The 27,567-nt window shown below is 29.6% G+C and overlaps 3 protein-coding genes across 5 annotated transcripts; all 3 read right to left on the bottom strand.

The window, feature by feature from the left end:
* Positions 1-230: 230 nt before the first annotated feature.
* On the bottom strand, positions 231-15,931 carry LOC136976296 (uncharacterized). 3 transcript variants are annotated; one of them, XR_010880906.1, is made up of 7 exons: positions 14,019-14,101; positions 13,844-13,908; positions 13,330-13,416; positions 12,931-13,129; positions 2,888-3,192; positions 1,173-1,953; positions 231-656 (listed from the first exon to the last, which is right to left on the bottom strand). XR_010880906.1 is itself a non-coding variant. In XM_067271536.1 (7 exons), the coding sequence occupies exons 2-7, from the start codon at positions 14,068-14,070 to the stop codon at positions 1,897-1,899; spliced, it is 765 nt and encodes a 254-aa protein (XP_067127637.1). In that variant the 5' UTR covers positions 14,071-14,147; positions 15,912-15,931; the 3' UTR covers positions 231-1,896. The 3 variants fall into 3 exon arrangements, 2 of the variants coding, with proteins under 2 accessions (XP_067127637.1, XP_067127638.1); XM_067271536.1 differs by adding an exon at positions 15,912-15,931 and having other exon boundaries at positions 231-1,953; positions 14,019-14,147; XM_067271537.1 differs by having other exon boundaries at positions 231-1,953; positions 13,850-13,908; positions 14,019-14,098.
* Positions 15,932-16,606: 675 nt separating this feature from the next.
* Positions 16,607-21,415, bottom strand: LOC136976294 (uncharacterized). The gene is made up of 10 exons (XM_067271534.1): positions 21,352-21,415; positions 20,985-21,096; positions 20,834-20,913; positions 18,420-18,621; positions 18,270-18,341; positions 17,983-18,043; positions 17,779-17,894; positions 17,068-17,173; positions 16,943-16,998; positions 16,607-16,866 (listed from the first exon to the last, which is right to left on the bottom strand). Exons 1-10 carry the CDS (start codon positions 21,375-21,377, stop codon positions 16,714-16,716), a joined length of 984 nt encoding a protein of 327 aa, XP_067127635.1. The 5' UTR covers positions 21,378-21,415; the 3' UTR covers positions 16,607-16,713.
* An 86-nt stretch (positions 21,416-21,501) lies between these two features.
* On the bottom strand, positions 21,502-26,131 carry LOC136976295 (myeloid leukemia factor 2-like). Its single transcript, XM_067271535.1, has 6 exons — positions 25,962-26,131; positions 23,807-23,999; positions 23,607-23,735; positions 22,482-22,641; positions 22,260-22,407; positions 21,502-22,172 (listed from the first exon to the last, which is right to left on the bottom strand). The coding sequence occupies exons 1-6, from the start codon at positions 26,012-26,014 to the stop codon at positions 22,022-22,024; spliced, it is 834 nt and encodes a 277-aa protein (XP_067127636.1). The 5' UTR covers positions 26,015-26,131; the 3' UTR covers positions 21,502-22,021.
* Between the last annotated feature and the right edge of the window lie 1,436 nt (positions 26,132-27,567).

Below are 27,567 nucleotides of genomic sequence, written 5' to 3'. Positions count from 1 at the left end.
AAATTATGTCAGGCTATATTACTACTACTATTACTATTACTAATATAGTTGTAACATAATCAGGTATAATTTGGCAATTGTTTGGCTTTAATATAACTGTTGGGTTTAAATGTTTGAACACTAAGAAGGCTTTTTTTAAATCTTATCCATTATACGATTTGCCCACCCCCATCCATCTGGGATTGCTCAAATCCCAGGAGTTAATATAAAATTGAGTTAATAATATGATATCTAATTCAGCATTTTATTAAATTAAATCTTAATTCAGGTTATACAATTATAAATTAATAAACATTCAAAACAATTTATTTATTGGAATGTATAAACAATAACATGACTAGTTCTTACACATTACAAAATATGACTAGGATTAAATTACAATTAGTCAGCCAATTTAAAAATATGATTTCACTAATATAGGGGCTGTCCATAAATTACATAACACAAATATGGTTGAGTTGTATGCAGGTAATCATCATGATGCATTACACGGGAGTAGGAAGTGTTTACAAAAATTCTTTGTAATGCTAGGATATCAAACCCTTGAGTAACAGAATGATTCAATTTTATTTCTGAAGTGCTGCATAATGAACCATACTGTTTATGTCACTGCTTTGAACATTTTACATGATTAAAATAATGTAATATTTACTACTCTATGCTGTGTGTAGTGTTACCACCCATCTGGTTTTCACCCGGACAGTCCGGGAATTGACTCACTGTCCGGGTGAACTATTAATTTTGTCCGGGAATTTCATAGAAATTGTGAAATTACGATGAAACAAAGTTCTTGCAAATATTGTTATAAATTTACACCATTTGAACAGCGAAGACCTCACACTCATTGAAACTCATCTGCCATTCCGCCATGCTACTCTGTTTAGGCCAACGTATGATGCACAACCTGCCTCTTGACCTTTTTCTTTTTTTTTTTTGCTTGTACTGTACATCCATACATGTCTTCTGTGGAGCTAAATTATCTGTTCTTTCTTTCTTAATTTAGGTTATATACATTACTCCTATGCAAGTCCTTAGTCCCTAATTGTAACTGATTTAGAACAGCATGCACATTATTCTTCGCAATGTAAAATGACATTGCGCATGTGTCAGGAACTTCCGTTCGAACAAACCTGACCTGCCATCTGGGTCAGTAATTTTGTAAAGGTGGCAACACTAGCTGTGTGTTATTCCTTAGTACAATTAAGAAGGTAGATCAAGGATGTGTGTTACATAATTTTGGAATGGCTGTGTGTAACAGCTAGTGTTGCCACTGTTACGGAGCTGGCACTGCCAGAGGGCGTGCAGGAAGAGACATCCACATAAACAAACCACTTAAAACAGCCACCAGGCCAGTTTTTAAATTCATGGTCCAGATTAATTATTAATTTGTCCGGTTTTGTAGAAATTGTGAAATCATGATGAACCAAATAAATTAATAAAAATATTTGAGAGTATTTCGCAAATATTATGTTTGTACCAACACAAGTCCGTAACTGATTTAAAACTGGCATGTGTATTGTTCAGTTGTTGACTGTAAAATGACATTGCACATACTTCGTACAGTTTCCTACAATGTGCATGCCTCAGTATAACATCCTAATTTTAAAATGTCTGGGTCAGCAATTTTGAAAAAGTGGCAACACTGGTAACAGCATTATAGAGCATTACAGAGCATTACTGGAGGTAGGATGGTATTTGAAAAGTGTAAATATAACATTATATAATTTATAGATGATCCCAAAGGATTTAATACTGTATTTATAGGAACTTCATAAATGTAGATAAAAGTATATAAAAATTCAAATAATAATTTCTTATCGACGTATAAAATTGTTCTAAAATAAATGTATATGTTGTACAAAACTGTAAAATATTTTCTGTTTACAAAATTTAGAATTAAATTGGACAACAACAATGGCGATCAAAATAGTCTTCAATAAATTTTTCAAATGCCTAAGGAAAATATAATTAATTAATCCATTTATAAATGAAACAAATATTTAAAACAATATACAGGGTGTCCCAGAAGTCTTTCCCTGATTACAAACATGCACAAAGCAGAAAATATGACACACAGACACATATCTTTTATCTTGAGGTGCAGGTAACATATTCAAGTTTTTCTGTGTACAGTACATACATACTCACCGTTACTTTGTTTGTTACAGGACCCAGTAACATAACAACAGCGGAATCGGACACCATTTGCAAACAACATGTACTCAAACCAGGAGTAACAAACCTTAATTTTCCAACAAGATGGTGCGCCACCTCATTGGGGGTTAGATGTTCATGCCTGTTTGGGTACAGCATTTCCAGGAAGATGGATCGGGCGTGATGGTCCCCATCAACTGGCCTCCACAATCACCAGACATAACATTGCTGGATTTCTTCCTTTGAGGTTATGTCAAGGACCAGGTTTACCAACACCAGTGAACGACATTGCAGCATTATGGTGCAGAATTACTGATTTCATAACATCCATCCCTCACGATATGTTGACCAACACATGGGTGGAATTGGAATATCGCCTGGATATCCTTTGAGCAACGAAAGGAGCACACGTCGAAATTTATTAATTGTGTGCGTATACACAAAAACTTGAATATGTTACCTGCACCTCAAGATAAAAGATGTGTCTATGTGTGATATTTTCTGCCTTCTGCATGTTTGTAATCAGGGAAAGACTTCTGGGACACCCTGTATACAAATATATTTGAATCTGTTAGATTCAAATATAAGATTCTAGCTCTTAAAAATTCAGACTCAAATATAGGAGCAAAGAATTTTTACTTTCTATATTTGAATCTAACAGATTCAAATTTGGTAACAATTTTAAGACTATTTTATATTAATTATTTCATTTTTATGTTAGAAGTTACTATACCTCTATTTCTGCTAGTGCAGCAGGATCTATTTCAGTACGCAAAGATACTCTTTCAACACCTAATCTCTCTCCATTTTTGTTCAAACTACCATTTTCCCCTTTGCTGAAATGAAATGGATTGGTCAGAGTCCTTGGCCTTATCATCTGATTAGATTCAGGCCCTTTATATTCATCAGATTTTACTCTCTTATGTCCACGTAGTTTTACATCTAAGAAATGCCCTATGACACGTAATGGATTCTTCTTAGATTTTCCTGTGTCTTCCATGTCACATAATAAATGATTTTGGAAATTCAATTTTTCCCCTGAAAAATAATTTTGTATATTAATATATTTCTGCTAATGATATTTGCATAATTTTTAATTTTGTAACTTTTTGATTTTACTCTTTGATAAATGAATGATAGACCCATCATTTTTCATGAGAATTCTCTCTTGTTTAAATTCATTAAATATAAAATTTCTTAAAATTTATTTTGGGATTCTAAGATAATGAAATAATAATAATAATAATTTTCTTCTAAAATAATTATATAATTACTATAATTGTAATATATTTTATATTTTTATAATTTTTTAGAAAGTTTTAAAATTTTAAAATAATTCTATCTTTAACTTTATATTTTATTAGATTTAATTGTTTAATGAGTTTTTAAAAATTTATTCAAGTCCAGTAACAGATTGATTTAACTAATTTTCTAACTTTTTAGAACCATTGTTGAATTACATCAACATAGAATAGCATTTGAAAGCCATTCTATGTTGATGTAACCTGAATAATAGCCAGATGACCAAGCAGTTAAACTGGCTGCCTTCTACTCTGGGGACCTGGGATCAAAATCAGACAGGTTGAAAAATCCCAGGAGTTTTTCAATCTTATTCTAATGGATTTTTATCCAGTAGAATAAGTTGGGCCCTCACACTCAGTTGCTTCATTGTGAGCCTGGCTGAGTCCATAATAGACTTGTAAAAGAAAAGTTTTCTTAGTGCCTACAGGGTAGAAAGAGTTAAAAAAAAAAAAAATAATGAAGAACATTGATCTTACATTTTATTAAATTATTATGTTTATTTTATACTGAGGTTTGTAAGATTGCTTTCAAAAAGCCATCAATCTTAGTTAAATAAATATCTTGTTTGATTTAAAAAAAATTTTTTTTTGAGTATTTAACATCAACTCTGCATTTTTGGATTATATGTTCATCTTACTTTGAAATTATTATACTGTAAATTCATAACAATTTATGACAATTGATTTTGTCATAATAACTTGGAATATACCAGGTCAGTCCATAAGTCCATGGGCATTTTTATGACCTTGAGAAAAATCTTGTTTTGCTGTTAAAAATGTCAGTCTAATGTGATAATTTTTACACTGAAGTGTTAAATTGGATCTCATTCATATAATACTGTTCAGAATTGTGAACATTTCAGTTGTTTATTTTCGTTAAAATGGAAGTAACCTATGAATACAAAAGACATGTTTTATACTTTTTATTTTTAAGTGGTGAGAATGCTACAAATGCAGCCAAAAAAATAAATACTGTAAATAATCAAACTGTAATTAGTGCAAGGACTGTGCAGAAGTGGTTTGAAAGATTTAGAAACAATGATTTTAGTGTGGAGGATAAGGCTCGTACTGGAAGACCCGTTGACTTTGATGATGATGCTCTCTCTGCACTAGTTGAAGCAGAACCATCTTTAACAGTTGATGAAATTGTGGAACATTTAAATTCATCCCATGGAACTGTTCATAGACACCTACAACAAATCGGAAAAGTTTCAAAGCTAGGAAAATGGATACCATATGAACTGTCAATAGCTAACCGACAACAACATGTAAAACATTTGCACGTTTCTTTTATCCCGTATTGCTTTAGAACCTTTTCTTGGTAGGCTGGTTACTGGAGACGAAAAATGGATCCTCTATAATAATGTGACGAGAAAAAGACAATGGATGGATCGCGACAAGCAGCCAAAACTGACTGCAAAAGGGTTGCGTCCAAAAAAATTCTTTTGTCTGTTTGGTGGGATATGTCAGGTGTAATTCACTTTGAGCTGTTAGAACCTAATCAAACAATTACAGCTCAAATGTATTGTGAGCAATTAGAGCGTTTAAATGAAAAATTGAAAAAAAATTGGCCGTTGTTAGTGAACAGAAAGCAGGTTCTCTTGCAGCATAACAATGCCAGACCACACGCTGCAAAAATAACTGTACAGAAAGTTGATAGCTACAACTGGGAAATTTTACCTCATCCACCATATTTGCCAGATATTGCTCCCAGTGATTATCATCTTTTTTGCAGTTTGCAGAATTTTTTAAAAGGGAAAACTTTTGAGGATGAGAACAATGTAAAAAAGGCTATTTCTGAATATTTTGATTCAAAACCGAAATCATTTTATGAAGACGGGATTAAAAAGCTACTATCAAGATGGCAAGAAATTGTACAACATAATGGTGAATACATTATAGAATGAAATAAAATTTAATTAAAATTTTTTGCTGCTTTTTTTGTAGATAAAAATATGCATAAACTTATGGACTGACCTGATAGAAATTATTTTTAATGAAGGTATGAAAAAACACTAAATTAACAAAATTTTAACAAAATAAATATGCATTCTACTGTTTTTGAGTTCATCTTAAAGAACTTGTACAAAAGTTCTGTTGTGATTAAAATCTCCAAAGAAAGATCAACATCATTGTTACATTAAATTAATGTTATAAAATATGAAATACAAAAATACATAAATAAACATTTTAAATTTATAAAACATGAAAAATACATAAATAGTTTTAATATTTAATACTTTTTGTGTTCCATTAAAAGTATTTTCAATGTTTCGTAATTATTTTTTTATACTTTTCTTATGTGGGAAACTCAAAATTCCAATGAATTGTGATGATAAAAACTGTTGATATAACAACCCTGCATTTTCAACAAAGTCACATCACTGTTGAATCTGTTCAATACCTTGGATGCACCATAGTGATGAAATTGAACCTGACCTAGAAAATATTTAACTATTCCTAGGAGCAGGACAGTTGAGAGGGAGAACTGAAGATTTTTCCAAGCCTGGAGAAAATCATTCCTACTCCTATACATTAATGCTATTTTTACTAACAAAAAATAAAATAAAATCTTTAAGAAACATTCTATGTATTTTATTTGTTAAAAAATTGGCAAAAGGGGTCCACCCAACTCCTTAGGCAAAAATTGGCAAAAGGGATCCATACAAGCTCTCAATGGCCATCTAGGAACCACAAGTTTTTACAGCTCTTTATATAGAACTTGGGCCATCTTTCCCTTCCACTAACTGAACTGACTAAAAAGAAAAATAAATGCCAAGCAGAAATTGAGCATAACTGAACCAACTGTGTTGAAACGTCCTGACTTCAATCATGAGGTTTCTGTTTACTGTTTCACTGCTGTATCTGATCAAGTTGTGGGTGCATTATATCAGGAACATGATCAACAACCTATTGGTTTCTATAGAAAAAAAAAAATACATAGAGGGGAATTAAATTATTCAATAGTTGAAAATGAGTGCTTCACTCTACTGCAAGCACTCCACCATTTCCACTTTATAATATTAAAAAGACTCATAACTGTTTATTCTGATCACAAATCTTTGGTTTTCATCAAAGAAATGAAGAATCATAATCACTACCTCATTAAATAGACTCTTGAATATGATGTGAAAAGGGATAAAACAAGATGGCTGATTTGCTTTCTTGTATTAACAACAACAAGAATGGTTTGGGAGGAAATTGTATAAATGTCAATTACACAATTTAATTTAACAAAGAATATCCAAATCTGGCTGAATCTCACTGTTGTTTAACAGTGTGATTCAGCCAGATTTGGATATTCTTTGATGATGATAAATCCGGATATGATATTATAACAAGTCAATCTAGCTGTTAAAAAATTCTTGTGTTGATTGTAAAGCTAGATATTAAAATTATATCATCAACACTCACTTGTTATAATTTTAATATGCAGATTTACAATTGACATGTGAGAATTTTTTAACAGCTAGATTGACTTGTTATAATTTCATATCTGGATTTATGATTAACATTTGAGAAATTTTTTTGAAATAAATTTATAACACTTTGAAAATTAAAAAAAAATGTTTATAATGCCTAGAACAAGATATTAGAATAACTTACAGCATATGGAAGCTCAGTATAATTATAACTTGTTATTTCACCTGAAGAAGACCTCTGAACAAAGCCAAAAACATTTGTGATTGACTACTCAATGTGCTGGAAGTTGTATGGTAAGTGTAAACTAGTTAGATGATCATTTCTAAAGAATATGAGAAAACAAGTATAAAAATACAAGCCAATTCATTAATTAACATATATATATTGCTTTGCCAACAGTGTCCAGCTGCTTTCCCTTTAAGTATTTTAAGCAGACAAAAACCTTTGTAGTGATATTGAGACACTATAACTTTGTAATTAAGGTATACAGTGTCAAGGAGTGAGAACTTTGCACTGCGTTCCTCTCAACTGCTAGGGGACACTTTTTTTTTTTTTTTTTTTGCCTTATTTTTGCATGGTCCACCATGTTCTGTAGCATAGAAAACTTGTGCTGTTCTTTCTATATTTTGTTCATTTATTAAACATTGTACAATAATACACATATTTTCTGATGGCATCTCAAATTTCTATAAACTTTCTTATGTTTTTAGTTTTAACAAAATTTATTGTAAAAGTTTTAAACCAATGTTTTGATTGTCAGGTATTAAGAAAATATATGAAATAAAACTGTCTTTGGAGTTAAAAATTATTTTACTGTGGTGAAATTAGCATCAAAACATTGCATAGATCTTCAGGTAAGCAGGTTTTGCTTCAATGGTTTATTTGTTGAACATTTTACAGTTAAAAGTCCATATATATAAAATATATAGTATAACATATAACATACTATATTCTATATACTAAACAATATATATATATAGTTTCTCAAACACTGGTTTCAGAATACAACTGACCCTTGATAATCTGACATGCTCAGTAGTCCGACACACCTCCTGTCAAGGTCACCGTAGTCCCTATCCCGTTATATGTCTGCTTGCACAGAAGGATGTCGCGACATGAATCTCCCCATCCAATTCTTAAATGATGACGCACATTTCTTGTGTTTTCCGTGAGCAGTTCTGTACATACTGTATTATTTATGCCTATACATACTGTATGTACATTTATTGGCTTCCATATTTCTTTTAATAAACATGTTTTAGTTAACCGAAATGGGTGTTTCATTTCCATATTAACCTAGGCAGCATTTTACTCATAAAATGTAGGAATATTGTAGGCTACTGCTAGCAAAACAATGCCAAATATGTAATCACTTTTGGTAATCCGACACCCCTTTGGTCCCATACCTGTCGGATTATAAAGGGTCAGCTGTATACTAATACTTAGACACACAAAAATTCAAAAATAAAATATAAAATGTTTCCTTTAAATCAATGATATCTAATTCAATAACAATTACACAATCACATTGATTTTGTTTTTGTAATTTAATCAAAATTTTCTTTGCATTGAAAATAGAAAAAATTTAAACTATAACTGTAAAAGAATAGACTAATTACACATAAAACTATTCATGTGTCAAATGAATTGCAACAACTCTTAAAATTACAATTTGTTTTAAATTCCTCTGGCAAGCACAATGCTGGCAAAGTTAATGTAATGCAGTAAATAATTTCCAGATGTCTTACATCATGCTTCTTGTTTATCTCTGACAACACATGAAAGAAATGTTAGGCATGTAATAGATCTTAAAAGAAAAAAATAAACTGTTATTTATTTCCTTTATTTTAATTTCATTAAACAAGAATTATTATACAAAATAACAGGAAAAATTATACAAAACATATAGTGTATTGCAAATGAAGCCACCTGGGTTTGAGTAGTTTCTTGATTTTTTACTAAATAATGAGTAGTCATATTACTTTCAGATAAATATTGTCTCGCTTCTTTGATATATTAGAATTCATTTATCTGGATGACCATTGTCATCTGCACAACTAAACTCTTGAATTATTTTGTAAATGTACACATCTGAATTTTTATAATATATAGTATACTGTATATATGTTGATTTGTAAATTCACAAATCAACATATTTTGATATCATTTAGTATGATTATGATTATGGATTTCATAATCATGATCATTCATATGATTATGGATTTAATAATATTAATAAACAATATTAAAAAGTTAAGTGTTTGTACTATATATAATGTTGCATGATAAATAAATATGTTTATGATATGCCAAATTGAGACAAATTGTATAGCCTATATGTGCTGGTGCCTGCCAAAAATAAATCAAATAAAATTAGATCATTTTGTTTTGATTTATCATGCAGTTTTCCAGTTTTGTAATTCAATTAAAAATCTTCAAAAATACTTTCAATCAACACAAAAAATAACATGAAGAGTAAGGTTTTACATATGTGGAAGAACTCGAGACAAATCTACAAGAAAATCATGAAGAAAATGTAGAGAAAGATTATGTGGCAAGCATCTATACAAAATTTTTGTAAACTATGATGAAAAACAATAAAAACTACTTTGTCAATTTTTGCTCCCATTCCAAAAATAATAAAAGTTTCTTTTCATGATATATTAATTTTATCTTATTAAAAACTTGTATATACAGTCAAACCTGTTTTTATGCGCTCCTTTTATGTGCGATTTTTATTTGTGCGATTTTTTTAATGCGAATTTTTAATTTGTGCGGTATAGTTGGCGACTAGTCTCGTGCGATTCGTCATGTCTCACGTTGACTTATTATAGCTAAATAAACTTATTATAGCATAAATGCACTTATTATAGTAATATTATTGCATGAATATGCGAAAAATGAAATAATTTACTTTTTAAGTCAACAAAACACCACCTGGACAAAAATATGTAAAACAGACGATAGACCAGACGATGCAGTCAAGTGCTGACATCTGTTGTCAATAAATTCTATTTCGTACGGTTTTGAGTTATTTTCTATGTGAGACTTTTTTTATGCGGTCCCTGTTGACCGCATAAAAAAATTATTTTTTAATTGTGTTGCGAAAACTATTATTTACAGCCATTCGTGAAGTTTCGTGAGATTTTTTTTAATGCGTTTTTTTTAATGCGGTCCCTATCCCCCGCATAAAAACAGGTTTGACTGTATATCATATCTATATACACTAATGTATTAAAAAACAAACAGATGTAAATTTATTGATTAATAAAAATGGTGACACCCATCCCCACATGATTAAATATGTTACTTTCATTCAGGTGACTAATATACAGTTAATCAAGCCCATTGTAGTCTTGGCCAAGCCCACAATGGGATGCTGGTGATGAAGATGGGGTGCATTTTGACATTATAATAAATGTTCTTACTGATTTGTTGTAGACAAGATATTTTTTTCTATTTAAAAAGTTTTATTTAATGTTTATCTGTTTAACATTAAAATCTTATTGCTTTGTTAATAACATTATACTAGTATGAGCCATTTATTTGCCAAATCAATTTACTCCACAAAATAAAAAGTAGAAAAACTGATACCAAATATTTTTTAAAATTCATTTTATAATTTAAATTTAAATAAACATTACCTATAAAAATACATTCTGCAATTTTATATGTAGTTACTACGCTTTTCTGTAACATGTATGGAATGTAACATATAACATTAGTTATGCAAAAAAAATGTAAAAATAATGATTATTCCAAGAATATACTAAGGGAGTTGACTGATTTGACCTGTACAGCTCATATATACAATTTTGTATCTAATATTCAACTAGACAGAATTGTAAATTTAAATTTGTTTTACCAATTATAGGAATAAGAGGTTGGATACTCTGCTCTCATGAGCTGCAAGCAGGGCCCAATCTATGATGAGCATGATGAAAAAAAAAAGGTATTCACAAAATGAAAAAAAAATTGCAATTAAGTTCAAAATCATTGCTGATTTATGCCTAGCTTCTCATTCCAAGTTATTAAAATGTCATTGAATTATCTTTGGATAAATCTGATGTAAAAGGATCTATTTTACTTGTAGACAGAAGTGGCCCTATATATAGGCAAAAAGTCTAGGCAAATGCTAGAACATCACAAATTTAATAGTATATTTAAGTATTTAAATCATCAAATTGGTAATTATTGAAAATATAGCTGTTCCAGTAAATGTTACATATGCATTATGATCATTTTTAAAGTTAAAATTGATTAAGAGCTATCTCCAATTCAGCCCTACTAAAAGCAGGAAGGCAGTTTTGTAGATAAATTTCTATACACCTATTGAATTTTCCAATTAATTTTCAATATTATACACATTTTTATTACTTTATTGTATGTTTTATTGTCTGTTTCCATATTAAAATCCAGCAATAAGTTGCATAACTTTCCTGGCTAAACTTGTGTGTGGCACCATCTGTTATGAGAATTTATTTAAAAAATTTTTTTTATATAATTATATTCCACTTTATTATGTAAAATGTAATAGTATTATATAAAATAACAAAAAGCTTAATTTTGAGGGTAGAGATGAATTTTATAAAAAAAAATTGCAAATGCTAGCAAGTAAAATCTTCATTAAGTCAAACCCCATTTCAGATATAACAAGGGACTCCTTTATCTTCCAACCCCTTTAACCTTTAACCATCAAAATTTAATAGCATAAATTCCCCTAATACACAAACCTTCCTGCAAAATTTCAAACAATTTTGACAAAAGATACAGGAATTATTAAACTTCAAAGTGGGTAAATAAAATTGTGTCATCCACCCACCGCATTAACATCCATACATACAGAAAAACCCCAAATTTTTTTTGCATTTCTCAATGTTTCAAGGTCCAGAGTTCAAAATTGTAAAAATCTTGACAAGTCATTTTTTGACCAATTATCACAATGTATTTTCCTAATATATATAACAGCTGGGAAAGTAAACATGTTCATATTATTGTAGGGCTAAATAAATCTACCCTCCACCTCCATTATTTTTTTTAAAGCCTAAAAAATAAATTTTGCCTTAGGGCCTTGCAAATCCTAAGACTCCTCCACTTGTAGAATATTATAAAAATTTAGTAAACATTCTATTTTTGAATTTAGTGTCACATTTTTTTAACTCTAAAAACTGCCTAATTGCCTAATCAACTACTTTCTTTTACGAAAAAGTTTGCTTTTTATTACTCCATTGTTCATTTATTGAAAAACAATAACATATTATTTAAAAATGGTTATTTTTAAACATTTTTGTTGATTTCATAGGTATTTCTATTGTGATGCAATTTACATAACATTCAATGGTCAAATGCTTTTGCACAAAGCCAACTCAATGGCTTCGTGATGCAAACTGAACCAAATAAAATCCATAAAAATCATATAGTTATTTTAGACTGCGTTGTAATTCTACTTAAGTAACAAACAATGAGAAACAACTTTCTTACAATTTTTTACTATATATTCAATTCAGCCGAATATAAGAAATTAGTGCACTATTTTATTTGTGATAACTTTGTATAAAATTTATATTTAATACATTAATTTTAAAAATTATAGTTTTAAAATGTAATGTATTAAAACTGAAAGTTTAATAAAAAAAATAAAGAAATACACAAGGAAGTGTACAACAAATGAGAACTTCAAAATAAAAAATTCTATTGTTACATTTTGAGTCCAACCATTGACCTTTGTTTAGTTTTTGAGAAAACAAACTAAAAAAAAAAATGTCTTAACATCACTTATCTCAAAATCTGAATTTTTAATTGTTGTAATACCGTTCTGAAACAACACTACACTATTGATAATAAATTTATTGCATCTACCATGCTTCCGATAAGTGTGTATAAGGCATTTTAATTAATATAGAAAATTTTTAATGATGTAAACATTATGTCAGTCTAAGATGAAAAGTTTGATAACAATTAGTTAATTGATATATTGTGTAATAATGATTATTTAGCAAATGGAGATTTTAATCATTAAGACAATGTGCTAAAGAATGCCGAGACAACTCACCAATGGCCACCGATCTCCTTTTGTCGATCACACTGATCATTAAATCATTGTTTAACAAGTCGGAAGAAATTCTCTCATTTTCCTTTTCCAGAGCATCCGTGTAATTATTTAGCTTGGTATTTAACTCGTCCACTCGAGTCTCATAATAATTTTCATTACCAGATCTATTAATTACTTCATGTTTTTTCAAACCATCTAACTACAATTAAATCAAATATTTAATGAAATAATTATTTGATAGAAAAATATTTCATCATATCACATACAGTTAAATTACTACACACTAAGTATTTTTTTAACAAAAGAAAAGAATAACATTTAGTAATCAAAATCAAACTCAGCAGTGAGAATTAATAAATTTTAAATTGAAAATTTGTTAACTAACAATCACTGTTGTACCTTAAGTTCGGTAGATATAACTTTCTGTTTGAGCAGGGTGGCTCGTCTTAAAGCTGCATGTCTTCGCTCCACATCTTTTCCTGCTGTCTATAACATAGGAAATAGTAAAAATTAAAACAAAAATCATTAGATAAGGTTCCTTTTCTTGGCATTACAAAGTTTTGAAATAGACAGCTTGAAATAAATTAGATTCAAGAATTGCTCATGTTTTTGGATTAAAGCAAATTTTTTACAAGGATACAAAATAGTCTCAATTATGTAAAAATTTGTGAATTTTTAGAAATAATTATCAAAAAATTATGAAGTGTTATCAAGTATATTTTTAATTAAAAAGAAAAAATTTTATGAATTTTTAAAAATTATTCTTTTAAATTATATCTGTTATTTTAAAAGTATTATTTTAAGATCTATTAAGCTATATCACAGGAACTTCCTCTTCTGAAACACAAGGAAATGGTTAAGATTAGAAGAGGACTAAACAAAATTGATTGAATAGTTATATAAATAAAATTACCATCACCATTTTTTCTTGTAAAATAAGATTTTTATCTTTTTTTCCATCGTAGAAACATTTTAATTCTGCAAAATTTGAAATATTTATAATACTTACTCAGAAAACAATAATTATATATATTTAACCTAAATTTAAATCGTAAACTTTATTAAACATAACCAGGAAAAGCACATACCACCATTTTCCAAGTTCAAACCTTCGAAATCTAGAGTTGATTTTTCTGCCATGATTGACTATGTATTACTGTACATCAAATGGTTAAAACGGTATGAACTCGATAAATATTTCGATTTCTTAAACTTTTCTAGAAATATTCGAAAACGATTCATTGTTTCTTCAAAGATAAATACAAAGCTACGTAATTAAGAATAAAGATATTTTCGTTTGACCCATTCGCCTAATAACCTGGCATTGTACACGCTATCGTTAACACGCCACATTAACCTTGTGTTATCTGTTTCTGGTTCCTTATTTTCGTCGAAAATGATGGTTGCTCTGGAAAATATGTAGTTGTTTACTATATTTTTAACTCAGAGCTTAGCTTTTATCATAAAAGATAGATTGTATAGAAAAGAATTTTGTTTTCGAATATATTGTACTTTTATGGTGGTTTTCTTGCGTTTTTCTATATATATATATATATATTTTTTTTTTCTAGTACGAATACCAAAACCACGGGGATAGCATACAGAATAACAGAAAAAAAACTGATTCTCAAGTCCGATCGATAGGTATTGTATATTTGCACCCAAAAAATTCGGTTTTCTATTGGAATGTATAGTACAGTACATCTAACAAACTACATTGTCAAAATACAGTAGACTGTTCTTATCATGTGACACGACTGCCTCGACCGTAACATTCGCGTGCTTTAAACAGATTTTTCCTCATCTCGGAAAGTTTGATGAACTCGGGCCTTAAGTTTGAAATTTGATGCGTGAAACATATAAACGGTTCCTATAATACCAGGCTATTTTACTTTAAAATTCGGAGCACGCGCATGCACGATTAAATAAACTCTGTGACGTTTTAGAAGAAAGCTTTCGAATTTAACGTCTGGGTTACGAAATAACGGCAGGTTAATTTTAGTTTGGATAAAGGTGAATTTTTATTCTTCCGTTGCATAACCTTGTTTGGGTGATTAATGCCGAAAACTTTACTTCTTTACAAATGCACTCTCTCCTATTTGTTTTTATCTAAAAAAGTATTCGACTTCTATTAAAAAGCATTACGCGTAACGACCAATTTATAGAGCAAAAAGTACATAAAATCCTTTTGTAATGTTGTTTTATACGCCAATAACTATCATTTGAAATATTAAAAGCCTTTGGAGAGAAAAAAATATCTTTAAAAATTTAGAATTTGAACCGAAAAATTCAAACTTTAAAATGCATTCATTTTGCATTTTAGGTGCAGTTTTTCACATTTTATGTAAATACTTGGATTTAACATAGTTCAAAGTTTTATTTATCCAGAATTTTAGATAAGTAGAATCATTAATGAAATACGCAAGAAAAATACAAGGAAGTTGTCGAGGAAAAAAAACAAAAAATGCCTGTATATAAATACCTAAGTCCGCGTGGATCGCGTACAGATGTAATTGGATCTAATTACGATCGTTGGTATTAATTAAATTATAGACAAGCTTTAAGGAAGAGACTATCTCGAGGTCATTCTTCCTTAGGCTTACTTTTAAGGACGTTCTTTTGATGTTAGAAGTATTAGTATTTCGAGTGAGGATTCTTCTACGCAATGGACTTCTTATCGCGCTTATCCGATAGTATCGTCTCTACTTATTGCACACGACATCGATAATTATTGAATACTTACATCAAAACATTAATTTAATTCGCCTAAATGATCGTAACGGAATCACTGTTTAAATAAAAAAGGTAAAATCTCGAATATTTCATCTACAGGATCCATGCTAAAACGTTATTCTAGATACAAATCAAACATCACAAATTACCTACAACCCCCTTCTAGGCCCCTATCGATCGAATTTTCTCCGGTAGATGAGTTTGCATATTAAATTACTCTCTAAAAAAAAAGTTAAAAACGAACGAACCTATTAATATACTTTGCCTTCCGTTTAATTAGTATCTAAAAAAGTGATTATAATAATTTATCTAAGGTCTATTGTATTCTGTGCTAAAGTCCGGGAGATAAGCTAACAATTTTCTTAATTTAAAACGCAATTTAATAATTTTAACAACAGTTTATATCAATTTCTATGAAATTTCTAAAACGAAGGTCATATTTTTAAACCGTTGTAACCGAGCTTCGTGTGCGATGCGTACAAGGACTGCGATATCCTTGTATGCGTCACACACGAGTTTTTTAAATTCGTGTACTGTACTTCCCCAAGCGTAGTAGTAACATAATTTATAATCGACAATAACCGGAAGGTTTAAATTATCCGGGTTTCTTAAATTAATAAAAACAAAATAAGACAAATTGCTAAAAAAAATTGTCACATTTTCCATCATAGTCCTACCTATGTTTTTTGTAAAGACCAGCTGCACCTACTTTAAACTCACAAATGACAGATGTAGGTAATAATAACAGTAATAACACGGGAGGAAAAGGTACAGGTAGTGTACTTTATCGCTCTTATCAGAATAAAATACAGATAAGGTGCATCCAATTAGTTTTTTTTTTGTTTGGTTTGTTTGTTTGTTTTAAAATGTCGTTTAAATTATCGACACGTCCGCTTTTAAACTGTTAATAACCGGTTATTTAAATTTAAAAAAAGCTATAAAACAAAGCAAAATATGTTATTTATTCACAAAAATTACAAACTTATAAATATATATATATACACACACACAGTAAATATAAAATGAATGTTTTAGAAAAGAATTCGAACTCTATCGGGGTGAAATAGCGCTTCCTCTGACTCCCGGTCTGAAACTAGCGGATGATGTCAGAGATTGAGATCTCTGAATCTGAACGGTGTAACTGTTGTAGTTACCGATAGTTTGAGCGAGAATCGATGCAAAATAAACAAAATTGACCAAACTCTAAAAATATATTAATTGTCGTTATTTAAAAATTTAACTATCGCATAGAAAATGAAAATCACTATCCACTTTTTACCTGGAAACAAACCATTAGTGTGACGTACCACGATTTGGGCTGGATGTTTGCGGCCCCTGGGCAAATTTAAGTTGATTATACAGTGCAGAAAATATTAAAAAAAGAAATAAATAGAAAATTTTTACCGCATAAAGTGGCAGACGACACAGATAAATAGAGCATTCTTATATATTGGGCAAAGGCTCCGTTGCTTCGAATGTGATCCGTTTCAGAAAATTCCCAACTGGTGGGCTGTAATATTTGAATTCCCAAAAATGAAATTTAGTGTTTGCTAATTGCAGCAATAATTTAGCAATTTTTATAAAAGATTAGTTTTATAAAATGCTCTATAAAATTTTTATTACATTTTAAGATGGCTGACTTTTATATGAAATTGTTTTCATACTTTAAATTAATTGACATAAAAATTAATGTAGAAATCCAATAAAAATGTTCTAAAACATAAGCGAATGACAGTTATAAAGCTCAGACAGTTTTAATTTAGACCTAAGATCTAATCGCAGCTTTAGACAAAAATAATAGTTAACAATGTCAGCCATTGCTCTAAGGCAAGGATTAGTTGGCATAGGTGATAAAACCATAATTCGATTAGACTTAAAATTGTACGTTATTTCTATCTTCGGATTCTTAATTTAGTTTATTTTTATTCATTTTACGATCATCCTCTCGTTAACTCCGGAGCTTTTTTAATCGATGTAGCAATTAACAAACTTAGTTGGAAGTTCTGGTAGAACGAACATGTAAATCCCAATTTAGAATCAGTTAAAAACTCTTTAAATGATTCTCGTTGAAAAAATTAGCGAGTTTAAAACATGATTAGGAATAAATTAACTTACTTCGAATCTAAAAACGATGAAGTAAAGACTGGAGAAGACAATAACTGTAGAAAAATACGTTTGTGCCATAAATACAGATTCCACGTCGTGTTTCAATAAATGTTTCGATAAAAGAGCTGAAACCACGAATTCGTTACAAATAAATTGATTGTAAAATGACAGCAACTATAAGTGTATAGCGTACATAAGCTACTGCATACTCACCTGTTCCAATGCAAACTATCAAGGCATTTATTATAAAAAGGATAATCGATATTACGTTCACCTTCAAAATAGAGAAAAAAAAATATATTTTTATTTTGTAAATATGAAATACATCATAGTATTTCCGATTATCTGCACCAATAAAAAAGAAAAAACGCATTTATTTATAAAATAACAACAAAATACTCGCTTTAGAATAGACCTGTGTTTCTAAAGCACGATAAGTTTCTCTATGCTTTAAAATACTGATCGATAATTTCTACATGTTATAAAAAGCCTTAAATTACCATTGTTTCGTAAAACATAGGGCCATGTTTCCATAAATGATCGTAAAGCGCTGATAGCGACAGTATTATTCCCTAAAAATATATGTTTTTAAATGAAATTTACGGTTCACTGTAGACAATATAACAGCAGTAAAGCCAAAATATCCAGACCTGAAAAAGTAAAACAAACAGAAGTTGGTATCTAATGACGAAAGGAATAGGTTTCGGGGGTTTAACTTCTCTATTTTCCTGTAAGCTTTCTCTGGCAGAATGCAATTGAATCTTCAATACGGTGGCCATATCTTCTAAACGGAAAATCAAGTCATTTATTTCTTTTATTCTCTCTTCTACATCCGAATTATTATACTGTAAACTAGAACAATAGTTTAAACTTTAATAAACTGTAATTAATTTTAATTAAAGTCATTAATTTTAATTGACTAAAATGGACCGTAAGAAAAAAAAATCTGTTCTGTCTCGTTTCTTGTTAAACCGATAATTATTCTCTATATTTACCTTTAAGAGTATTTTTAAGGTTAGGAAGTATATAAAATTTAACTATATTAATAATAATAAAATAGAAAATATTTCCACACTAAAATTTTCTAATTTTATACATGAAATAAGGAAGTGACGTTAGTTGAGAGCAAATTCCGGGAAAACAATTCTTATACGCGTTATCTGCGTTCAAAGTTGATTTTATGTCCCGATATTAAACATAAACCTAAATACTGTACACTGTACCTCCCTTAGCACTGGGCAAGACATGCCCTGGGCCCCGCGCTAAGGGGACCTCAAGCTACCGCATTTTGTAAAAATTATATTTAAAATACTAAATTTGATCATTTGTATATTTATAAGAAAATAAATTTCACATTTATTAGTCACAAATTTTCATGTTTTGAAGCCGTTTGACACTGGTAAATTTATCATCAAACAACAAATAACGTGTGTTAAGTGTATAGATAGCAGGAAATCATTTTTGTACTATTTATTACAAAGTTTTATGTTAAATTATGCGCAGTGTAAACGGATTTTAAGTTAACGGTATAATTGGCAACTTTTTAATTTAGCCTTGCGTATTTTTCTGTAGCAACATAGCGCAACAAAATGTGATAGAATAATTAACAGAATGCTGTGTGGACTTCAAGTAGGCTATTATTTTAAGAGATGAAGAACATCGAGATATAAACGGAAACGACTTGTCTAATGGAATTAAAGTATTTTGCAATCGTGTAAAACTCCAATGTAATGTTTAAGTGTAATGCATAAAATTGAGGGTTTGTTTCCAAATTTGCATATAGCTTTAAGTCTTATTAACTCTTCTAATAGCTACTGTCTTAAAAAAAACTACGCTCTGCAATCAATGCAAAGTTAAATTAATAAAATGATATTACCAAGAACTTTTATGACTAATTATAATAATTAGACAATCTTTAACGCTTTTATTAAACTTGATTTGTATCAGTGCTGGAATTCTCCAAATTTCAATCACAGTTCATGAAAATTTCACCCTGAAAGTCCGATGACAATGCATTTTATTAATGTTTTAGGGCAGGCCTGGCCAACCCAAATTGTTTCGCGTGCCACTTTGATCACTCGTAACATTACGGTGGGCCACAATTTAGGCAAACATGCTTTTAAAAAAGTAAAACAAATACAAAATGAATAAGATTTTATTGTTATACCAAGAGTTCGTACTCGCACTTGCGCATTATAACAATGACACATGCAAATTTTCATTTACTTAATTGTTTTGGTATACACAACGGGAAACAAAAGTTTTAATAAATATATAATATCGGTTAGCGGGCCACACAATTTAACGTGACTGCATGCAGCTAACGGGCTGCATGCAGCTCGCGGGTTGGCCAGGCCTGTTTTAGGGAATGCCTCCACTCCCAACCTGAAACAACCAAATGTAGAATTTAATTAGTACCACCAATTGAACGTGGATATTTACACCTCCGCCCTCAATTCCTTAAAAAAAATTTCAAAAATAAAATTTAATCAGTAATTATATCTGTAAACGAAATTACAGATATATATGTGTAAATGCATTGTAATAATGTATGTGGTGCGAGTGGCTAACTCCAACATTTTTCAAATTTTTTATATATTCTATGATTATTTGTCACTATCGTCTAGTGAACATAAACTATGAGAAAATTTAAATTTCGATGATATAGGTCTAATTAATAATTTTGCAGAAAAGGCAACAGAAGTAAATTTTGTGGAATGATTGTACTTTACTATAAATTTTAATATAATAAACATACTAGTTTTAAAAATTCAGTCTCTATTTCGTTAATGAGTTGATGATTACCTAATGCATTATTTTTAACAGGTCTTAAGATATTTCACTTATTAGAATAGATTTCCGCCAAGGTAAATGGTGTATGGAGTAGAGAAGTAAGGCTGTTTACAATTAGATACTTTCAACAATATCGACTTTTGCCCCGGGCCTGGAAACTCTAGGGTGGTCCTGACATGAGATTAAGAAAATTATGTTGTAAATATAATTTAGACGAAGAGACGGACTTCTACTAACACAGAATTTTTACACTAAATAATATACAAGTTACCTTTCGTAGAGAGCAATTCCGCTAGCTAAACTGGCCAACAACGAAGTGTTTGCTCTTTCTTCGCTGACCGAGACGTTTGCCTGTGTTAATATGTTTTATCACAATTTTTTTTTCTTATTTTAATTCCTGAATTACTATTTCTACTACTTACGTTCTGCACCGCGGGCTCGCTAACGATTTCGTGACCGTTCATTGTTGAAGGATCAAACCGAACCACTTCTGTCAATTCACAAGTCCCGTCTTCTAAAGGATGACTGTCCCTCCTGTAACGTTTTTAAATCAAGTGTGTATTTAAATCATCTCATTTGCATTTCGGTTGGATACTTGTAAAATCAGACCGCACGTTATGGCTGGTTCAAACCCGGTTACCTAATGATTTATCATATCTAATTGTTCTAAAAAGACTGGTACAGTAGATAAGCAAGTAACGATTAATTATCGATAACTAGTTACTTCTCATTCAAATACCACGTGTTTTAGGATGCAAGAACATCCTATATTAGTTCAAAACGACTTACCATTTGACACCCGTACTTTTAGACATTTTAAAAACAATTTTACAGCATATAAACGAATCCCGAACTGTTTTATGCAAGGGGGTGGATGCTTTATCAACATTATCAGTTTAATCTATCAATTTATCACTACATTCAATAAATTAAACACAATGTTTTTGAAATTAAATTTATTTTTGAAAAATTCTTAACTAAAATTTATTACATTCAGTAACACTCCTATAACTACTTACAAATAGATTAGTTTACTTTAAAAACTGCCAACTGTACACATTTGCAATTCCTTTGCAAGAGAGATAGATAAAGATACAATGAAAATATATTTTTAAAATAAGTTTTTTTTTCTTTTTTCCACAAATTGGCTATTGGAAATTATAGTTACTTTTATCTAGAATACTATCCATCGATACTCTGTAAATTTCAAACATAACTCGAGCAAGTCGGGACGATTACAATGTGCATAGTGAAATTACGTGAACGTGTGCCGAAATGAATTTACAACACATCTCCAACTGTCCATATATTTAAGACTACGGATAAAGTATGTAAACGACTAAATTGGAACAGATTTTTTTCCAGACAAAATCGTTTTGCTTCTCTTTCTGCAATGTACAGTACAGTCAGATAAATGTCTGTTAACGAGTCGCCGGAAAAAGTTCTTTTATATTATATATTACATGCTAGTTTCATGTCGTGGTTTAGATTGGGATCTGTGTCTGCTTCGTGATTTGCTGCTCGAACCATGTTTTCGCTTTGACTTCGATTCAGAGCTTGGAATTTTCATTTTTGGGCTCTCTGGACTCGGCTCTGGAGATTCTACAACACTAAAAGAAAGAAGGGGGGAAAAAATTGTTAGTGAGATTGTTGGAAGATGTAAACAAAATAATAAGAATAACAAGAAATTAAATTACTTTGCAGGTCCTGCAGTGATGGCCAAGGGTTCTCGTCTCAAACCTGGACTTCTCTCTCTCCACTGTGAAGAACCATTGATTGCTGCATGTCTGGATCGATAAACTTGAGCTCTATCTTCCCATTCTCGATTAAAAGCTTCAGCTTCTTCTATATTTGATTATTTCAAAGATTTAGATCTGATTTTCTTCAGTTAAACCTTAAAAATTTAGATATTAAATTACCTTCTTCAATGTTAATATATTCTTGGCATTCATCTTCTTCACCCGTAAATCTATTTCGGGATTTCTCTATGACATGTCCCCGATCCTGAAGATGATGGCCTATGGCCATCTTCTGAACACCTGTTCTGGTATCCTGTACACTTCTACGAGTTTCACTTACCTATAAAACAGAATACATAACTACTATGTATTCTACTTTATAGACAAGTGAAATTAATCCAAAGAATAATTAAATTAATAATAACAATTACTATTAATTTAATTTTTCTATGAACTAATTGCATATGTATACAAATCTTCTCTGTAAATTAAGACTAATAATTATTTTATTAAAATATACATAATACAATAAAAATGTAAAAAGGAGTATTAAGAAGGCTAAAATATGAAAATATTATTGACAACTGAATTCGTCTTAATAATTTATATTTCTAAAAATGTTTATGTTTGTGAAGCATTAAGAATTCTCACTTTATTATATAATAATAATATATTAAACATATTATTTGTTTTTTTTTCTTTTATTAAAATAGGTGGCAAACTTCTGTTTGAACAATTTTTGAACTTCATACAGCAGATCATCTTGCAGAAAAAACAGTTCTTCCTTATTAATAATCTTTCCACCTACTAATAAACTTCAGAGTTAAGAAGCATGTCTAACATGTATTATAATCTCTTATAGAGGAAAATGCAATTTTGCTGCCAATGTGTTTCTGAATATATTATAATTTTAAAATCATAAATAGCTGTATATTTAGGATTACAATAAAATTGGTTTTCAGATGCCAAAATCATTTTAAGTTAAATAAAATTTATTACTTTTAAGTTTGTTCAATTGAGGAAAATTTAGTTTGAAAGTTAATTTATTAGAAAATATTTTTAGAGTGGCATATATTTCAGAATGAAAATATCCAAATTCAAAACCAAATATAAAGAAATATTCAAATTCAAAACTGAATACTTCTTTGTTTGAAAAAAAAAATCAAAATATGCAACCAAAATATGATTTTGGGTGTGACAGGAAAAAACTTCAAACCTGAAAGACTACAAAATTTTTTTATTAGGAAAATATAAAACAAATAAAAGATGTATTTTCATAGTTTGAAAATAATACATAAGACTTACTCCACCAGGTCCTGTTCTTTTTGATGAAGAAGCTTGATATACTTGGGGCCTACCATGTTCATCTGTTGTGAAAGTCATTACAGAAGAGGAAGAATAACTATGACAATTTGGATCTTGAGATAGACGATCCTAAACAAAAATGCTATAATAAATAAGTGTCTTAACTTATTACAAATATTTCATAAAAAATTAAAACTTACAAAATTACTAAACATGCTATTCATGGATGGAAATAGACTATGACCAAATCCAAATGGCATTAAACTATTTCTATTTTGTCTTGACACACCATTTCCATAATCTAGCTGTGGAATTTCACCAAACATTCCTCCAAAAGGAGACATCATGGCATCCATCATCGATTCCATCTGTCTCATGCTCTCCATTGGACCTCTGAAACAAGTTTTATTGAAAAACAATTTTCTAAAAAAACAGATATTCATTCAAAATGTTTAAAATTAAAATTAAAATATTAATTCAAAATCATAAAATCATCGTTAAATATTTTTCATATAAAAAACTTCAAAACACAGCATCAGTTATTGTCTAATCAAATCTGCCATATACAGTCCATCTTCACAAATGATACAAACTCATTAATGAAAATATTAAATTATCAATTTATATATTTTTAATTTCTCACTTTAATACATATATTTAAAATGTTAATGTTTTAAGAATTAAAACGATTAAATAAAGTAAAATTTCAACAAACATTGCTAGATAAATGTTTTGTTTTTTGTATATAGAATCCAATCAGACTAGTAGATTGGGTAGTATATTAAAATGTTATTAGTTAATATTACTTTCAGTTATTTAAATATGAATGTTCCACAAATTTAATTTTGACTCCTTTTTTAACAGGAAAACCAAATTTAAAACTATTACACGAACAATCGTCCAAAAAACACTTCCTCATTTTAAAAACAATCAGTAACAAAAAAGCCATTTTATCAATGTCTTACTCATTGTCGACACCAAGTCAATTACTCATTATATTGTACGAATTAATTACCTATTGTTATCGACACTTTCACAGATTATACGATAAACACCTCCGAAAACAATATTCAAGTGAAAACTTTTAAAAGTGAAAATATTTAAAAAAAATTATTTAGTTATTAACTTTACTCCAACATACATAAATCTAAACTATTTAGAAATGGCATTAAAACAAGATTCAAGCTATTTAATCAACAGAGCATAAACAGATGCACAAAATAGCAGGTGTCCCCTTCGTGCAACAATGGATTTCTGAATGATATAGACAAAAATTCAAAACAAACATGATTATTTAAAGTATAATAGATTCTAATTTATGGAATATATTAGGAAGAGTTTATCAAAGTTTATTGTTTAGGTTGCTAATCATGATTTATGAAGTCATTTAACTTTACTCCATTACATTTTTATGAATATTTTTATAGATAAAAAAAATTATTTTCGTGAATTATATACAAGACAATTTCATCTTTTGATTAATTTATCTCTTGACAGTGTTGACATCATTTATAACCAGAAAAAGAAATAGTATTTAATTACATTTAATTATAAATAAACTCAAAATCAACATTACAAATTAACCTCATAATAAAAAAAAATCTGTAAAATAACCTAGTAAATAACACTATAAATTTTTACATACAAAACAATATTTAAACTATGTTTTACTCTATAAAAACTTTTAAAAGTTGCAAAACGTAAAAATTTTTGTAATGCTTTTTTTTAAAATAAATCAATGTAACCAACTAGAACAAGCAAAATTCTAGAGAAACATCATGTTTTGTAACAAATCCATTAAACTTAACCTAATGTTCAAGTTAAACTTATCAAACAATGAATATCAATTCGAAAATAAGTTAAACATTTTTAAAAATAATAAAACTCGGCTAATCAAATATTCTTGAAAAATACAATTTAAAAAAAATTTAACTTATTCACTATAAAGATTGTAGAATTTTCTAGAATGCACTTATCAGTTATTGTTTGCTACTGAGTAACTGCAAAAATTCTAGAAAATGGTCTCTTTCTTTTGTTTTCATCGAAACAAATCTATATTTTGGGATTTTACGAAAAAATATGGTGAAAAGATTATCTACAAACCTTTTACGTAGTCAACCGTTAAACAATTGAAGGCAATTTACTGTATTAGAAACTTTTGTTATCGTATGGACGGTTCCTTTGCACTTTACATACAAAGACAAAGGAGTCAAACCAGTAAATGACGTTAAATAATTAAGCAAACGAGCCATTTTGACCAATAAATATTATAAAGACACTCGAAAACTATTTTTAACAATTGAGTAATTAAAGATAAGTTTAATCGTCGAACAGTTTCTAAAACAATCCACTTACCTGAAAAAAGGATCATTGTCAAAATCTCTCATCATCGAACGAAAGAGCGACATTATATTCGGTAATTAAGATTTCCTCCGACTTATTGATTAAAAACTACACACGACCTACCTAAATTGTCTCTTTACGATTGATATGGCGACTCTTTTACTTACCAGTCTAAACGCTAGAGGCGCGGTTTGGTGCATAGACGCTAAAATTTCAGTTTTTATTTTGTTTGTTTGTACTGTACTTTTGTTTTTGTTTTTTTTTCATTACTAAACTTAAAATTTGTTAAATTTAATTTATTTTTAATTATATTTTAATATTTTTTAACTGTTTATTTTGTTTTAGATAAAATATTAAAATAATAAATATCGTTAAAGAGAGTTTTCTGGATTTTTCTAGAAACACATATACGTACGTGTTACGAGAATTTTCTAGAAACACGTACGTATTTCTAGAAAATATAATTTATATAATATTATATAAATTTTATCAATGACTATAAATTTGTCAAAAGTTTGTTTTGTAAAATCAGAAATCATTTCCTGAATCCTAAACTCCGATATGAATATTGAATTTTTCTATCTTACTAATTTTAATATCAAATTGCGTTTTTGTTTGAAAAATTTATAATCGTGATTTTTATCTGCACAAAAACACATAATATTCGTTCATTTCAGTATTTCAATTAAATATTGTCCATGATGGTGACCGAATAGGCCTCTGGAGAAACCATAGAAGTTTTTTGTGTGAGGTTTGTCTCGAATATTTCAGTTATGCAAGTATTCCCAATCATCCCACCACCCCGTTGTGGGTTTGTTCGAACTCTTGATGAATATGATTAATTAAAGACGACGTTAGAATGGTTAACATCTGCTCAGAAATAGCGAATTTTGTAAAAGAAGATGGCAGAAGCATAGAAATTCGTTACGAATTTTTACCATTATTTAAAGACAGTACTGTAGTCGACATATTTGTATTTGAATAGTGCAGTCACTTCCATAGTGACCATGAGTCCGTTGAAGATATCTTCACCTATACCGATACGTGTCATCGCGGCAGGCACAATACGCAGCGTTGATGAATTAATTTTGAGCAATCGCCAAGTCATTATGTTCTCATGGAGACTCGGCGCACTCAAGCTGCACTCTGTACTGAAATTAGTGAAAGTTCTATAGCTATTCACAAGTTATCACAAGCTATCATACACGAGAAAAGATCAGAATGACAAGCAAAGATATCGTCTTGTTGAAGGAAAACGTAAGGTCGCATACAGTTACGAAAACTAGGGAAGATTTTTGCCAACATGAAATATTGCCTTATTCTCTCTATATTCCGGACTTGTCATCAAGTAACTATCCTCGTCCTAGTTTCCTGAAATAATATATTGGTGGGGAGAAGTTTGAAGATAATTATGAAGTGATCGATACAGTCCTTCAATAGTTCCTGATCAACTAAAAGAATTCTTTGCTACTGGAATACCAAAGTTAACGGCCCCGTAAAAAAACTATTTAAAATGACAGGAACTTTTTAAACAGAAGGTAGTGTTTGTAATCACTTTCTGTTTATACTATTTGTGAAGTATTAATTAAAATCAGTTCGCATATTTGTTGGACAATCC

Source organism: Centruroides vittatus, unplaced genomic scaffold (genome assembly GCF_030686945.1).
Source record: "Centruroides vittatus isolate TY-2023 unplaced genomic scaffold, ASM3068694v2 contig_4, whole genome shotgun sequence".
Lineage (NCBI taxonomy): Eukaryota > Metazoa > Arthropoda > Arachnida > Scorpiones > Buthidae > Centruroides > Centruroides vittatus.
Note: the sequence above shows the minus strand (reverse complement) of the source record. Positions and strands in the feature narration are given on the sequence as shown.